Here is an 18,258-nt window from a genome sequence, read left to right as displayed (position 1 = left end):
GTGTGATTTCATGTCTGTGTGCAGACTTATATTTGTTAATAATTGTTTGGATTCTTTTATAAATATACATTTTTAATTGCACATGCTTTTATTATTCTTATTATTAATTTGCTTTTTAAGATGTGTTTTTATTGATTTCAGAGAGTAAGGGAAAGGAAGAGACAGGAACTTTGATGGTGAGAGAGAATCAATGATCCACTGCCTCCTGAATGCCCCACACTGGGGATCGAGCCCAGAGCTTGTACCATGGGAGGTTAACTGTGGGAGTGCACTGACCACCCAGGGGGCAGCTCCTGCTCTGAGTGTCTCTCCTCTGGTGGTCACTGTGCATTATGGTGACTGGTTGTCCGGTCGTTCAGGCAGTTTGGCTGTAATGGTCGCATAGGCTTTTATATAGAGATAGTTGAATAAAAAGTTCCCTTAAAAATGAACCCTAAGCAACTAAGCTAACGTAAAAGTAGCGCTAATAGTATTTAGTAGACAATATGTTTTACAACAAAACAAAGTGAAAAAAGTCAGTTAGCATCCCTGACAACATCAACTTATTAGCTTTTGCCAAACTTTTATTGCTAAACACCATTGATGAAATGGTCTTCTCACAAGTCAGCCAGAACACCAGGTGCCAAGTTTGGGCATAGATATAAGTAGCACCATGGTACAGGCCAAAGGCAAGCAAGTCAGGGATTAGGCAGAGTCTTAGAACAAAGGAAACAAAATGGGAAAGCTTATGTTATTGTGTAAATCTAGGGGGAAATAGTGTGAATTGCTTTGAGAGAGGAGCTATCTGTACAGCCCATCAGAATTCTCCTCCCTGCTACTGCCATTACTCCAAACCTCAATTGGGGAGGGGAGTATAGTGTAAGGCAGGGGTCTTCAAACTACGGCCCGCGGGCCACATGCAGCCCCCAGAGGAGTCTGATCCTGCCCGCCAGGTTTTTTGGGCAGTGAGCGCAGCCAAGGTGTTACAGTAGGAATTAGTAGTTCATATAGTCTGGCCCTCCAGCTCTCTGAGGGACCGTGATCTGGCCCCCACTTTAAAAAGTTTGAGGACCCCTGGTGTAAGGAGTTAATAGAGCAGAGTAGATCAAAGAGACTATACCATCCAAATCTCAGGGAAGAGATAACTAGCCCCTGAGAAAACTCGAAGTGACAGTAGAGAGTAAGAGTATGAAACATCTGTCCAAGGCTAACGATTTTGGGATAGTGTTAATGACCACCTGGAATAGAAACATTTCTAGGAAAGAAGAAAACAGTATTATGGAAAAAGGCAAAATAATGTGAAGAGTAAGTAGCTCACTAAGTTTTGCTGTTCAATCAGAATTTGCTGTTAGATGCCGAAACCGGTTTGGCTCAGTGGTTGAGCGTCGGTCTGCGGACTGAAGGGTCCCGGGTTCGATTCCGGTCAAGGGCATGTACGTTGGCTGCGGGCACATCCCCAGGTGGGGGATGTGCAGGAGGCGGCTGGTCGATGTTTCTCTCTCATCGATGTTTCTGGCTCTCTATCTCCCTCCCTTCCTCTCTGTAAAAAATCAATAAAATATATTTATTAAAAAAAAAGAAAAGAAAAGAATTTGCTGTTAGACTTTTTGTGTGTGACCCCTAAAAAGAGAAGCAATAACCTGTTCTTTCAACACAAGGAGGCAAGTGTAGCAGGGTAAAAAATATAAAAGAATCCCTACTGGGTTTGGCTCAGTGGATAAGAGCATTGGCCTGAAGACCGAAGGATCCTAGGTTCGATTCCAGTCAAGGGCATATACCTTGGTTGCGGGCATATCCCTAGTAGGGGGTGTGCAGGAGGCAGCTGATCAATGTTTCTAATGCTTTATCCCTCTCTCTTCCTCTCTGTTAAAAAAGTCAATAAAAATATTTAACAAAGAAAAAAGGAAACTACACAAGTCATAAATGTTCAGTTCAGTGAAGTTGTACAAAGAGAACACGCCTATGTAATCTCCACCCAGATTAAGAAATGAACATCCCCGAAGGTTGAGGTTCATTTTATTGTAATATACATAGGTAGCCTTAAATAACCTTAATGGGTGAGGTGTTTTGGTTTGGTTTTGTTTTGTTTTGCTGGCCAACAGTGATCTCTGGTCATCCCACACTTGATTTCAGAGTTCCTCCTAGCTATGATTTTTTTTTATAAATACATTTTTATTGATTTCATTTATATATATAGAGAGAGAGAAAGATCAATGATGAGAGAGAATCATTCATCGTCTGTTTCCTGCTCACCCCACACTGGTGATCAAGCCCATGACCCGAGTATGTGCCCCTACAAAGAATTGAACCACAACCACTGAGCCAAACTGGCTAGGGCACATCTTCCTAATATTGACAGTATTTTGCATATGGGTACTCATTAGTTTTTCTACGTTTATATACTTTTTAATTCGCATTAATTTACTTAGGATATTACCTGAACCTAAAATATGCATTGACTATTCATTGTTCCACAGATTGACTTTAACTGAAATGATATTTTTTTCCAATACAAGAAATTTCCCAATTCACCGTTGGTTTATGCAAAGACTTATTCTTTGCTATTCCTGTATCGTTCCTGACAGAGGCCTGTCCTTGACATCATAGGAGTTGGTACTTTCCATCCAGATACTTGCCTGTAGTTTGTCTCTTCCGCTATGTATGTCCCCACTGATCCAGACACTCTGTCCTGGAGCTTGTCTTCCAATACTGAGGACCATGAACACCAAAGTCCCAAAACTTTGGCCAGCACAAGAACAATATTTTTTAACTTATTATTTTGAAATAATTTCAAACTTAACGCAAAAGTGGCTTGAACAGTACAGAGGTTTTCAGATAATCTTCATTGACATTTCCCAAATGTAATGTACTACCACATTTGCTTTGCTTTTTCTTTACCTCTTCTGCCTTCTATCTCCTTTGCTCTTCCTCCTATTTTTCCTGTACACCCTAATAGCGATTTGTAAGCAAGATGGCCTTTACCATAAAAGCATTGGTATGTTTTCAAAACAAGGGTATTTCTTAACCACAGTAAATTGTCTTTCATAGTTTCTATTATTAAAATCTTACATAAACTTATAACAATTAATCCTAGTACAAGATTAATATCTAATCTTTAGGTTTTATATCCAATAACATCCTTTATGGAAAAATTAAACGTTTTTTGTCGTGATTCAGAATCCTATCCAGGATCACTTATTTACATTTATTTGTTTATCACATTTAAAAAAAGACATTTTATTAATTCCATTGAGGAAGAGCAAGAGAGAGAGAAAGAGAGAGAGAGAGAGAGAGAGAGAGAGAGAGAGAGAGAGAAGAAACATCAATGATGAGAGAAAATCATTAGCTGGCTGTTTCATACATGACCTCTATAAGCCACTTTTCAAAGTTGAGAGCATCAGGTCTTCATTTATCTCTCCACATCTGATTGCAGTATTATTTGCCCCCCTGATATTTGCTTGTGCTGTTTATATCTTTAGAAATTAATAGGAATTATTAAAGATCAAACATAACAATAGTATTGACCCAGAACTCTCTTATTCAAATAGCTAGAGGCTGGGTGCATGAGATTCCTGCACTTGATGGGGGAGGGTTCTAGCAGTCCAGGAGCCTTTTGGGGGGTGTCCAACTGACAGGACATCCAGCGGGGATTGGGCCTAAGCAGGCAGTCAGACATCCTTAGCGCTCCCATAGAGGCGGGGCTCCGACCACTGGTCACTGTGCTCACAGCTGTGAGCCCTGCTTCTGCGCTTCTGGCTGGACAGCACTCCCTTGTGGGAGTGCATTTAACACCTGCCCCCTGGTGGTGATTGTTCATCATAGTAACCAGTCATTCTGCTGTTCAGTTGATTTTCATATTACCCTTTAATTACTTAAGATTTTAAAGATCTAGTGAAAATACCAGATGTAGGTTTTAAACATGGGCCAAAATGTGGAAATACAAGTAATAGCAATACAATGGATTTTTAAATAGTTATTTGTTTTATATGCATTCACATAGTTTTGAAGATCTCCAGAACTTTTTTCTTGCAAACATGAAACTATATCCATTACATAACTCCCTGTTTTCCCATTACCCCAGCTCCTGATAGCCACCATTCCAGTTTTCATTTCTTTTTGATTGATTACTTTAGATAACTCTTATAAGTGGGATCATATAATATTTTTCTTTCTGCAACTGACTTATTTCACTAAGTATCATTTCCAAAAGGTTCATCCATGTTGCAGTGTTTGAAAGGATTCTCTTCTTTTTTTTTTTTTTTTTAAACATTTTTTTATTGATTTTTCACAGAGAGGAAGAGAGAGGGATAGAGAGTCAGAAACATCGATGAGAGAGAATCATCGATCAGCTGCCTCTTGCACACCCCCTACTGGGGATGTGCCCGCAACCAAGGTACATGCCCTTGCCCGGAATCAAACCCGGGACCTTTCAGTCCGCAGACCAACGCTCTATCCACTGAGCCAAACCAGTCCCGGCTGAAAGGATTCTCTTTTTAAAGCTGAAGAATACCCCATTCTGTGTATATACAAATTTTGATTTTGTTTATTCATTCATTTATTAATCAACATTTGGGCTCCTCCCCTGTGACTATGAATATGGAAACATCTTTTCAAGACTCTGCTGTATTAATTCTTTTGGATATATTCCCTGCAGTCTGTTTGTGGTTTGTTTTTTGTTGTTGCTTTTTTTTTTTTTTTTTTTTTTTTTTTTAAGCAACCTTAACAATTTCTATAGTGGTTGCTCCATTTTATAACCCCACAAACATATGTAGTGCTTTTAAATCATTTTTTACTTTGCTAATAATGTTAACTATATTTTCTTAAGCTCACCATGTGTTTGGATATTCTATAGTGTCCATTTAATTGTGTTCTCATTTGCAGAAGTTCTTTATTTTGGATAAGACTATTTTATCAATTTTATGTATATATTAAATATTTCCCTCACTTGCTTGCCTTATCTTTTGCCTGTTAATGTTTTCGATGAATAGATGTTCTTAATTTTAAAATAATCCAGCTTAACTTTTTCCTTTGTAAACAATTAAATTTGGTGTTCTATTTTGCTCGCAGGTCATGAAGCTATTTTCTTTTAAAAACTTTTTGCTTTGTCTTTCATTTTTAGATCTACAATATAACTCAAGTTACATATTTGAAGTAAGGGTCAAGATTCACTTTTTTCTACATGTGTATCTACATAGTATTGTTTATTGAAAAGATATTTTGTATGGTCAAATTTGCCTAAGTCCAGGTGATCTTTTTTATACTGATCTCCTGAACTCTCTATTCTATTTCATTAATCTTTTCATCTGCCCTTGTACTAATTTGACACTAACTTAATTACTATAGTTTTGCAATAAATCTCGATATCTTGTTGACCACTTTCTCTGCCTTTTCTTGGCTCTTAATGTTCCTTTGCATTTTTATAGAAACAAGTTTGTCAATTTTCACCCAAACCAAAACAAGTTGACAGGATTTTGATTGACAATGCATAAAATTAAAAAAAAAAAATTTTGGAGAAAATTGACATTAATAGTTACTAATCCATCAACATGGTATCTCGCTCCATTTTGGGGTCATCTTGAATGTATTTACAGTTGTCAGAGGTCTTTTACTCAGTTTTGACTGCTATGAAAAAATACACCAGGCTGAATAGATTATACAGAACGGAAATTTATTTGACATAGTGATGGGTTTTGGAAATCTGAGATTAGGGAGCCAACATGGTGGGTTTAGGACTCTCTTCTCTTTGTGTCTTCACACGATTGAAGGAGCTCAGAAGCTCCATGGGGTTTCTTTTGTCTTATGATAAAATAGGTGTGACAATTCCTAATGACAATGTAGAGAAAAATCACAGGAATTGCAGGAAAAATCTCTTGTATTTCTGTGTTCATTATTCTATTTAGTCAGCCTTCCACTCAAGGAAGAGATCCATAACTTTCTTCAGACGCTAAATTTGATACCCAAGTGTATTCTTAATGTTAGGAATCTAACTAGATTTGTCCTGGGGTGACATGTGTATAAGAGAAGTTAGACTGTTCCCCACCGCATCCTCTGGTACCTATTTTGCAAAACTGTATCAACAGTGACATAAACAGAGTTCTTTGGTATCCTTTTACAAATAATAACCACATCCCGCAGATTTCTTATCTGTTGTTCGTTAGTCAAGGCATCTTGGATACTCTATCGTGAGTTCTTTGAAGAAAGCCAGGTTGACAACAGAAGGTCCTATATAGGCTTCGACCCTTTGTGAAACAGTAATTTTAAAAAGTAGAATGCACCACAGAGCTTTAAAATCAGTGGTCCTTGTGTTTAACCTTTGGTTTCTTGTTTTCCATCAGTGAATACGTTCTGCTTTTGCAGGTTTTGAGAAGAAGCAGCGAAGAAGAGAAAATTCTTTGTTTGGTTCGGGTGCGTACCGGCCACCACTGTCCCACAGCAGTGACGGTGGTGCTGATCCTGGTGTGGGACGGCATTCCGCTTCCCATGGCGGACAGGCTGTACACAGAGCTCACCGAGAACCTGAGGACCTACAACGGCCACCCCACGGACCGCAGATGCACTCTCAATGAGAAGTAATCATCTCTGTTTTGTACTGTCTTCACATTCAGACTTCTATCACATAATGTAAAATTGTTCATTAATTACCAAGCGCTTATATGGGAGAACAAGATTCTAGGTATTGTTTAAAAATAGTGACCATTTCTTTAGAGAAAGATATCATTCCATAGTGAGTGAAGACCATTTTAGGATATCCTCCCTTCGAGTATTATTTTATTGATTCTTTCTTTGATACTGGGTCCTGCTCACCTCAAGAATCGGGAGCAGCCGAAACCGGTTTGGCTCAGTGGTAGAGCGTCGGTCTGCGGACTGAAAGGTCCCGGGTTCGATTCCGGTCAGGGGCATGTACATTGGTTGCGAGCACATCCCCAGTAGGGGGTGTGCAAGAGGCAGCTGGTCGATGTTTCTCTCTCATCGACGTTTCTAGCTCTCTATCTCTCTCCCTTCCTCTCTGTGGAAAATCAATAAAATATATATATTTTAAAAAAAAGAAGAAAAAAAAAAGAATCGGGAGCAGACTAATTTTTCCATAAAGGAAAAGCTTCCTCCACGGGGAACTGAACCACTTCTCATTGCATTCAGCATTGTGAGAGAGTCTCTATCTATTTATTTTAATATATTTTATTGACTTTTTACAGAGAGGAAGGGAGAGAGAGTCAGAAATGTCCATGAGACAGAAACACCAATCAGCTGACTCCTGCATCCACCCCCAAACTCCCGCACATAACTCTGACCGGAATCAAACCTGGGACCCTTGAGGCCACAGGCAGATGCTCTATCCACTGAGCATCCATCGGACAGTGTGTATTTGTTTTTTTAATCTTCAACCTTATTTGTGTCTCAATTTTAAATGGTATGTAAGGATATTTTTCTATCAAGATAAAGAGTAATTCACCCATGTTTTCTTTTAGAATTTTTGAAATCATAAATATTTAAAAGCATAAATCTCTATTTGAAATTTATTCTGTCAATATTAGGAAGAAGAAATTCATTTCGATCCTTTTTTCCATTTATTCCAACACTACTACTTTGTAAAGGGTACTCCTTATTGTCCTTGATTTGAAATGCTACTTAATTATATATGGAAATTATGCAAGTGAGTATTCGTATTTGAACTCTATTATTGTCTTGGCTTTTCAGCTAGTGAATACCACATTTCTTAAATTGTATATGCTTTATTTAATATGTTTTTATTCATTTCAGAGAGGAAGGGAGAGATAGAAACATCAATAATGAGAGAAACATTGATCAGCTGCCTCCTACACAACACACACAAGGGATCAAGGGATCTTCTGGTTCATAGTTTGACACTCAACCATTGAACCACACTAGCTGGCCTATATTTTAATATTGGTAGGGCTAGCTTGCCATTCTTACTGTTTTCCAAGACTTTTTCTTCTTTTCCCCCCCTTGTGCTTTCAAATAAACTTCATAATCAACTATGTAGTATTAAGATGAATCTAATTATATTTTTAATGGGACTGCATTAAATTATAATAAATGGACATCTTTATGATAATGAATCTTCTTATCCCGTAAATGTTTTTTGTTTTGTTTTGTTTTTTCAAGTTTACTTGTGTGTCCATCAGGGTTGTTTTAATGTAGTTTTCCTCAAAAAGGTCTCTTTTTTAGAAGAAAGGTCATTATACAAAATATAATAAAAAGATATCATTCCTTCTTATTCCCACACTAGATGAATTAGTATATTTCTCTGTTCATTTATGCTTATATTTTCATTTCATTATACTTTTCTTTTTAATGGCCACAAGTTTGTGTAAATCTTTTTTGTTATTAATCCTCACTTGAGGATATTTTACCTTTTTTTTTTTAGATAGAGGGAAAGACAGAGAGAAACACATCTATTGGTTGCCTCCTGCACATGCTCTAATCAGGGTGAAGGCTAGGGATGACCCTGAAACCAAGGTACGTGCCCTTGACTGTAATCGAACCCAGGACCTTTTGGTGCAAACCAATGCTTTATCCACTGAGTCAAACTGGCTAGGACTGTACATAATTTTTAAATGTTTGCTAATTATTTTATGTGAGTACACAATAAATTTTTATTTGTGTACCCACATAAAATTTTTATTTGAAGACACTGCTTTTAAATGATACACATGTATTGTCTTATTTAATCTTTTCAAGAATCCAATAGTTGTATTTCACCCAATATAGATCTAGCATTTTTTCAATAATTATTTTTATAGAAAATATGTAAGAATGCTTAAATGAACCCTTACCTAGATTACCATTGTTAATGGTTTGTTATATTTGCATTTATACTCATAGGCACATACCCACATTTATGAATATATGCATATTTTTATTACTGATTTTGAAATATTTTCTTCTGTATTATTTGTGAGCTAGTTTCACACTTAAAACATTTCCCCCTAAACAATACTTTAAAAGTTCTAGTGTCCCAGTGCATAGATTCCTGTACATTGAAAGGAGATTAATCAAAAGAAATATTTTGATATTGCTATTCACCCTTTCTCTTTAATAGAAGTGTCAACCAAATTCTCAATTAACCATTACAAATAGAAACACACATGTGATTGGCGCTATCTAGGGCTTTATATGTATTACACATGTGTGAGTCAACTTTTATGCATAAAGATATCTTAAAGCAATCTTTTGTATAAACCCAGTACAGTAATCAAAATCAGAAAATTTAACTTTGATTTAAACAATTAAAATGAGCTAGTCTACAGTTCATATTTAAATATCTGTTTTCCAATAATAATCTTTAGAAATTTTCCCCCACTCTAGATTGGGAGGATTAAGGTTTTTTTTTGTTTTTTTTTTTAATCTTTTGGTTGTTTAATCCTTTAATCTCACTTCTTTATGTTACATGACATTAACATTTTTTAAAGGGATGAGTTAATTTTGTACAGTGTTATTCAGTTTTGGCTTGTCTGATTGTTTTTGCCTGATTCAATTCAGTTCAGAACTAATTCTAGTCTACGGCCATACCACCCTGAACTTGCCTGATCTCAATTCAGTTCAGAAATTACTCGCATACTAAACTCAAACCATAAAATTTGGACTTTTGAGTCTATTTATTCCATTTCAAAGATACTGACTGCTTAAGGTATTCTTTGGAAGCTCTAAGTGACTTCTCATACAATATGTACTATTTTTTTTCAGGCCTCAGAGGATTATATTGATGAGTTTTATAAATGGAGGAGGTAAAGTCCAAAGTGGTCATGAGTGTTTTATTTTTTAAATATATTTATTGATTTTTTTACAGAGAGAAAGAGGGACAGAGAGAGTTAGAAACATAGATGAGAGAGAATCATCAATCAGCTGCCTCTTGCAAATCCCCTATTGGGGATGTGCCCGCAACCAAGGCACATGGCCTTGACTGGAATTGAAACCGGAACCCTTCACTCTGCAGGCCGACGCTCTATCCATTGAGCCAAACCGGCTTCGGCAGTTATCAGTGTTTTAGATCTGTATAGTTTATTACAGTTTATTACAGTTTATTTATTTATTTTTCTCATTTTTTTATTAAGGTATTATATGTGTACATATCTGACCAATCCCCACTGCACCCCCACTCCCATACATGCCCTCCCTCCCCAGAGTTTTTCGTCCATTGGTTATGCTTATATGGATGCATACAAGGTTGATCTCTTATCCCCCCCTCCATATCTCCCTCCCCTCCCCACTGTAATTTAACAGTCTGTTTCTTTTACTGTCTCTGTATCTATCTTTTTGTTCATCAGTTTATAATGTTCCTTATTATCCATAAATGAGTGAGATCATGTGATGTTTCTCCTTCCTTGACTGGCCTATTTTACTCAGCATAATGTTCTCCAATTCCATCTATTACAGTTTATTTAGATTTGCAATCTTGAGCATTTTATTTAAATTTTTAAAAAATATTTAATTTATTTTTAAAAAGCTGATTGCAAATTGACTGAACAGCAGAACAACCAGTTGCTTTAATGTGCACTGACCACCAAGGGGCAGACACTCAATGCAGGAGCTGCCCCCTGGTTTTCAGTGCACTCCCACAGCAGGGAGCACAGCTCAGCAGGATTTGTGTCATCTCTAAGGACCCCTTGGGTGGGGATGTCCAACTGCCTGCTTAGATCCACTCCCCCGAGGGGTCCCAGCCTGGTAAAGGGCCCAGGCTGGGCTGAGGAGACACTTTTTTCCCAGTGCATGAATGTCGTGCACTGGGTCCCTAGTTTAGTTTCATTATATTCACGTAGTTAGCATTGTGTGTGAGTGTTTGTTTGTTTTTTGTTTGTTTTTTCAGATTTCAGGCATTCCCACCTGTTTATTTTTGTTTTTTTGTTTTTATTGATTAAGTTGTTGCATATGTGTCCTTATTCCCTCATCACCCCCACTCATGCCCTCACCCCCAATAGTCTGTGTCCATTGGTTAGGCTTATATGCATGCATACAAGTCCCTTGGTTGATCTCTAGCATTGTGTTAACAGTAGTTAGATATAATAGTAAGAGATGTGTTAAAATCAGTTTATTATCCATGTGTACTTTTAAAGTTATATAAATCTATCTGAAGTATTGTCCTGCTTTGTCAGTTCATTGTCTTGCCATTACCATCTTACAGACGTACCTGTACATGTCAAGGAATTGACCCTGAGACTTGTGGAGCTTCATTCTCTTTTGGCTGCTCATGGAGTATGTTTTTTAATGGCTGTAAATTTGGTAGAAGCTCAAGCCCTAGAAGATTTAGAATTGATCCAAGTTCTCCCTTACATGTAAGTGCCCTTTTAACATTTGAATTATACACTGAATATGTATATTTTAATATTGTTTTTTCTATTGCTATATATATTTTAATATTCTTTTTAAAACATTTAAAAGAAATATACATGTATATATATATTTCTTTTAAATGTTTTTCAGGAGTAAAAATATTAAGTATTAAAAGTACTGACAAGACAGTAAAAATATGTACACTTATGGAAATACATCATAATTATAAATCAATTAGGTAAATCCATCAAGCCAAATTCCAATTGTCCCTGGCTCCCTCCTCCTTCTCCCCTAACCCCCAGAGATAACTATTATTAAAAGAACATCTAGCATTTTATACCCAGCCAAAGTAGGAAGCCATTTCACAGACTCAGAAAGTTTACTACCCACAGACCTACTATGAAAGAATTACTAAAGGACGTATTCCAGAAAGAAGATATGTGAGACCGGAAGCAATCTGTCCGGGACAAGAGGCCATGGTGAGCAAAGCAATTACTCAACCTTATTGCTAAGTTTAAATAAGTTGAGTACTTACATTAGAAATAACAAGCTATAAGTATCATTCCATCTCTTAACAACTCCAGTGTGCATAGTCAGGGGGCGGGGTGGGGCACCTGTAACACTAAGTGTGGTGATGTTTTATGCTGTGTTTGGAGTGGGAACGGTTTAGATACTTATTAACTCCAAGATCAGTGTTTTTCAAACTTTGAGCTCTAATTGTAATAATAATAAATAATAATAATAATTTATATCACAAACCACTGTATAGATATATATAAGGAAATAATTAAAACAAAACTATTGGGAAAAAAGACTTAACCTTATTATAGTTCTTATTAAGTATCTCTACAATGCGGTAACATTTTTTAAAAATTTCATTTATTTTTTTAAATGCTAGTTGTGACCTACTAAACTGATTTCATGGTCCTCTAATTCATTATACCCACAGCTTGGAAAACACTGCTCTGAATGTCATTAAAATGTATTTGCATGTTTAACATTTTTTTTAGATGAATAAAAATAGAATTTATAGCTTTGAATTATTTAAGGTGGGTGTATTTTAAAAGCAAACGATCCATAAATTATTGAAGGGAATTGACACAAAATCATTATGACAGGATAAATGGAAAAGAAAACAGCAGGAATTAATCATAGTATATCTGGAACACAGGGATTAGAATATCTTTCAAAAAGGCTTACTATATGCGTGCAGGTTGAGCCACAGTCAGGGCATATTCCCTGGTACAGGCTCAATCCCCTGCTTTGGGAGTGCAGCCGACCAATGATTCTCTCTCTTCGTGGATGTTTCTGTCTCTCTCTCCTTCTCTCTTCCTCTATGACATCAAACAAGCTTATTCATGGTATTAAATGAATAATGGTCTCTTGAAAGAGACAATTTATTTAGCATTTTCTATATTCCCCATCTATTGCAAGAAAACAAGGAAAATATTCAAGAGACAAGACTATTACTTGAAAATAAAGTACCATAGAAGTCTAAAAAAAAGTTTATTAGACATTTAGGAGGAAAACTGTTAAAAAAAATTAGTAACGGGCATATAAAATACTTTATAATGGAAAGCTGGTCTGTTGTGTCAAAGATCTGACACTTAATAATGGGATACCAGCCGAAACCAGTTTGTCGTCCTGCGGACTGAAAGGTCCCAGGTTCGATTCCACTAGGGAGTGTACAAGAGGCAGCTGATCTATGTTTCTCTGTCATTGATGTTTATAATTCTCTATTCCTCTCTCTTCCTTTCTGTAAAAAATCAATAAAATATATATTTAAAATATAATAATAATAATTCTCATCATTGATGTTTCTTAAAATAAAACAATTATAATTTTCATTCCAAGTATATGATAAAACTATAAGCATGTAAATAGTTTAATAATATTGACATGACTAAAATTTCTGTTCTACCATAATAATTCTGTTATGTAATTAATAGATGTGAGATCAGTTTTTGTTTATGGTTATCATTGATAATTAGTAACATTTATATAGTGCTTATTATTCAGGATGAAGTAGTGCTCATTCCAGGAACTGAGTGAAGGCCGTATGAATCTCGGCAGGCAAGAGAGAGTGAGGTGTATATAATGTCCTTTTATGCCACTTCCAAGATCTTGGAAGTTTATTGAAAGGTTTTAAGAGAGTTATATAATTACACTTGTAATTTAAAGAACTCTCTATGGCTATACCCTTTGAAAAATGGATTGCAGTTGACCAAGAGTAGGTTCAACAAAGTGAGCTAGTAGCTTGAATTATGATTGGGACAGAGGAAATGGTGAGCAATGGTTGGTCTGGGGAGAATTTTAAAATTAGAGGGTGGCCCTGGCCGGTTTAGCTCAGTGGATAGAGTGATGGCCTGCAGATTAAAGGGTCCTGGTTTGATTCTGGTTAAGAGCACATAACTAGGGTGAGTGCTCCATCCCCAGTGAGGGCATGCTGGAATCAGCCAATCAATGCTTCCTTCTCATAATTGATCTTTCTATTCTCTCTCCCTCTCCCTTTCTCTCTGAAGTCAATAAAAATAAAATTCGACGGTGTTTCTATTTCTTCACTAAAGGTTATGCTGAAATAGTGCCAGCTTGGTAGAGGACTGGGTAATCTCCTGGTCAGGTGGCAACATGTCATGGATGTAGATTGAGTGGTTCTTGCGATCAGATATAGGGTGAGAAGAATAGAGAGATGTTGGTTTGAGCCCGAACAGGCAAAGATCTGATTTAAAAGAAATATGTCTGAAACACATTTTTCTACTAAAGCAATTAGAAAATCAGGATCTATTTGCCTCTTAACCTCCTCACCACAACCATTTCCACTCAATAGGATTATAAATTTGAATTGTGACACTATATTGTTCATAATATTTTACTGGCAATAAAACACCCTACACAATATTTCAAGTGTTAGAAAACAAAAATCTTTTTAAATATGTATCCTATAAAATAAAAGGCTGATATGCAAATAGACTGAACAGCAAAACAGACCATCACTATGATGTGCACTGACTACCAGGGAGCAGACAATGCAGGAATTATCCCCTGGTGGTCAGTCAACTCCTATAGGGGAAGCTCCACTCATCCAGAAGCTGGCCTTATGGCTGGTGAGCTCGGTGGCAGTGGCCGGAGCTCCCACCTCTGCAGCAGCACTAAGGACCCCTCGGGAGATGCCCACCAGGGGGTCCTGGACCACAAGAGGGCACAGGTCAAGCTGAGGGTCTCCCTGCTCGCCTCCAGTGCACAAATGTCATGCACTGGGTCTCTAGTTTAAATAATTCTAAAGTTTTTCCCCAAACAAAGAAAATAACGTGTGTGTATAAAGACAGGAACTGTATTTCAAGTAGGATCCTAACTTTCCTCATTCTATCTAGTACACTACATTAAGTACCAGATAATTAAGAGACAGATGAATGGAACAGAGTACTCTAGATATAGGCTTGCTTGCTTTGTTTGTTTGTTTGCTTGTCTGTCTGTCTGTCAGTGGAAGCATCAACATACAGTGGTGCCTCACACAACGAACTTAATTCGTTCCAGGAGCAAGCTTGTTATGTGAAAAGTTCGTTATGTGAAACGCGTTTTCCCATAACAATACATGTTAAAAAAAATAATTCGTTCTGTAGCATAAAATATGCTAAGATGACATATTTTTATTTAGATACATCTAAAAACATAATTTTTTTAAAAAAAAAACACACATTTTTTTAATTTTAAGACAGACTAAGTAGAGTCTACCGAATCTTGCACATCTTCATCCATTTTCTGCTTTTTGGCCGATGGTTTCATGAAAAACCTGTCCAAAGTTCGCTGTGCGAGGCGTTCGTTATGCGAGGCACCACTGTAATTTTTTAGGAAATCGAAAAGGTTATCCCTGATTTGTTACAGTTGCCAAGTTTGAGGCTTGTTAGACACACTCAAAAATTAAAATTCTTATGTGGACGTTGCTGTTATTCCAGTAGCCAGTATCATTGAATATGGATCTCATTTTTAGCAACATGAGCAAACCTGTAACTAACCTCTCATATTTAAAATTCTAATTAGCTTATAACATAGAATTTTAGTTTGAAAAGACTGAAAGGAAGCCTAACAATCACTAATTGCATAGATTCTTAATAAACAATCCACATTGTTTTCTATTGTAGCTCTTTCATCAGTGTAAGTATGAAGTGTGCATCACCCTACATATCATTTACGTAATCTTGAGCTCACCTCACATGATATTGTGAAAATAACCTTTATGGACTGTATTTTCCTATAGGAAAAAAACCTGGAAGATAATTTGCAGAGTTTGGCCACACAATTAGCTCCAATTTATAAACAGTATGCTCCGGTTGCTTACCAGAACCAGGTATGTGTGGGGACCTTATATAATACATTTAAACATTAATGAAATTCCTTTATAAATAAAATCACTCTTAATAGGAAACCTTTCCAATTGACCATTTTTTTTGTTTGTTTGTTTTTTTCCAATTGACCATTTTTTAATTGGACAGCTTTAACATTATCTAGGATTTTAAAGAAATATTATTGTGGCAATTGAATTAAAACATCATAGAATTATGATTCGCTCTCAATATGGAACTCAGAAAGCAGGAATATGTGATTGGTTCAACCCATGAAAATTAATCAGCATGCCACACCATATTAATAGAACAAAGAAGTAAAGTGAATTAAAGTCATTGAATAATCCAAGTCTTAACTAATAAAAACATTCAAGAAACTAACACTATAAGGGAAGTGCCTCAACCTGGTAAAGGACTTCCACGAAAAACTCAGAGCTAACTGAACCAATGATAATAGACAAAGTTTTCTGCCTAATATCCAGGACAAGATAAAAATGTCAAATGTTACCACTTGTGTGAAACATGTTGATAGAGGTTCTAGTTGGGGAAGTAAAAGACAATTAGGGAAGTTAAAGAAATCCAAACTAAAAACGAAGGGATAAAACAATGTCTAATTACCAGTGATATGATACTGTATCTAAAAAATAGTGTACACACACACACACACACAGAATTAAAAATCAGTGTTAACATAACAAACCCGCGCCTGAAACCTTTATGTCACTTCAACCACTTTAATCAATTAATTAATTTATTAATTAATCAAAAAATAAATACATCATTTAAGCCAAAGAGCTGAAAAGTGACTGCAGCAAGGTTTCTGTAAAGAATGATCAATATGCAAAATCGTTGCATTTGTATACACTAGCAATAGACGATAGAAAAATATAATTGAGAGAAAGTAGACCATCAGAATTTTTAAAAAGGATATCAACAAGAAAAGAGGGATTGGATGTTAACTGAACTTATGGTGGCAATCGTTTTGCAATACATCCACATATCTCATGGCCACATTGTGCACCTTAAACTTACAGGTTACATGTCAGAATTATGTCAATTAAAATGGCGGAGCAGTGGGTGAGTTTACACAAAGACAACCACAGAATGGGAGGAAATATTTATAAATCTTGTATAAGATCAAATAGTTTCTAATTTTAAAGAAGCATCAACCCATATTTTTTATAAATCTTTATTTCATTTGTATTATGAATAACATGCTCTCTCTCTTCAATTTCAGCTTTTCATTTACTTTTATAAATGTATTTTCTATACTTCTTCATGAATGTATGTATATTTAATTTTATACCCTTTGAAAATTGCATACATGATTAAGGCACACTCTATATTTTTCTTTCTAATGGCATTATTTGGCTACTTAAGTCAATAATAAGTGGGCATTAGTATAGCCGCCCTACCTTCAGCCATAGTAATTACCATTTTACCCATGTGTCCTCAACCTCTTTATCCTGGATGTCACTAAACCACACATTCAATCCAGCAATACTGTCATTGAGGACAGCTCTGAAGTTACAAACTGTAATTAAAGAACTTTGTTAGGAAGTGATTTTTACGCTTTAATGAAACTCTGTCTATTATACTGAGTCATACTTTAATTTTTACTTTTTTTTTGTTGTGTTTTTTTTTTTTTGTGTGTGTGTGTTTTTGTGTTTTTTTTTTAGGTACAATTTGAACATACTGCCCAAGAATGTCGGCTTGGCAACAAGGAAGGTCGTCCTTTCTCTGGGGTCACTGCTTGCGTGGACTTCTGTACCCATGCCCACAGGGACATTCACAACATGAACAATGGAAGCACTGTGGTACGCACCTGCTCCCTTGTGATTCGAAAACCTCCATTGCTATATGCTTAGGCGGAGGCCTTGTGTACGACTTGTAACATCGTTTTGTATGTTCTGTTCCACAACATAGTAATCAATAGTTTTATTTTATTTTTGAAGTACTGTACTTCCAAAAGAGTTGCAGAATTAGCCTTCAACGTATATTTTGTTGAAATGCTTGAATTACATATTTAATCGAGGTGTGCTTGCTAGGAGGTAGGTCTTATCTGAATCTTCAAAGCAACGATTCTGTGCTATCAATCTAGTAGTTAGAAAGTAAGGCAACTTAAAGTTTTTTTTAAGGATATATATTTGAAAAATATGTTTTCATTGATTTTAGAGAAAGGAGGGGAGAGGGAATAGAGGAATATCGATTGGCTGCCTTCTGCACACCCCCTACTGGTAATCCTGGCCTGTGCCCTTGACTGGATTGGAACCCAGGACCCCTTCGTCCAAAGGCTGAAGCTCTATCCACTGTCCATGCTCATTCTTTTCCACTGTTGTTATTCCGGTCATGGGGCTCATGCCTAGTTCTCGGCATAATTATAAATTTCCCCATCTTAAAAAAACTGAACCCTTGAAATTCTACTGTCAAATTTTCTTCCCCCTGTCTGTTTCTTACATTTCTCATGTTTAGACCTTATCCTTATCCCTGTCTTAGACTCTCTACAAATAAATGGATTGACATAAACATTTACCAGTAAAAGATTTGATTTTTAAAAAAATATATATTGTATTGATTTTTTACAGAGAAGAAGGGAGAGAGATAGAGAACTAGAAACATCGATGAGAGAGAAACATCGACCAGCTGCCTC

At 36.3% G+C, this 18,258-nt stretch overlaps 1 protein-coding gene across 1 annotated transcript in view; it reads left to right on the top strand.

The window, feature by feature from the left end:
• Positions 1-18,258, top strand: part of TET1 (tet methylcytosine dioxygenase 1) — a 104,970-nt gene that overhangs the window by 74,884 nt on the left and 11,828 nt on the right. Inside the window, exons 6-10 of the mRNA XM_084904238.1 lie at positions 6,337-6,548; positions 11,120-11,270; positions 11,661-11,747; positions 15,524-15,613; positions 17,288-17,425. Of these exons, the coding sequence (XP_084760364.1) occupies positions 6,337-6,548; positions 11,120-11,270; positions 11,661-11,747; positions 15,524-15,613; positions 17,288-17,425 (678 nt within the window). The remainder of the gene's footprint in view (positions 1-6,336; positions 6,549-11,119; positions 11,271-11,660; positions 11,748-15,523; positions 15,614-17,287; positions 17,426-18,258) is intronic.

The sequence above is a fragment of the Pipistrellus hanaki genome (genome assembly GCF_964339955.1).
Source record: "Pipistrellus hanaki genome assembly, chromosome: 14".
Lineage (NCBI taxonomy): Eukaryota > Metazoa > Chordata > Mammalia > Chiroptera > Vespertilionidae > Pipistrellus > Pipistrellus hanaki.
The sequence above is the reverse complement of the archived record's forward strand: the minus strand, read 5'-3'. Positions and strand labels throughout refer to the sequence as shown.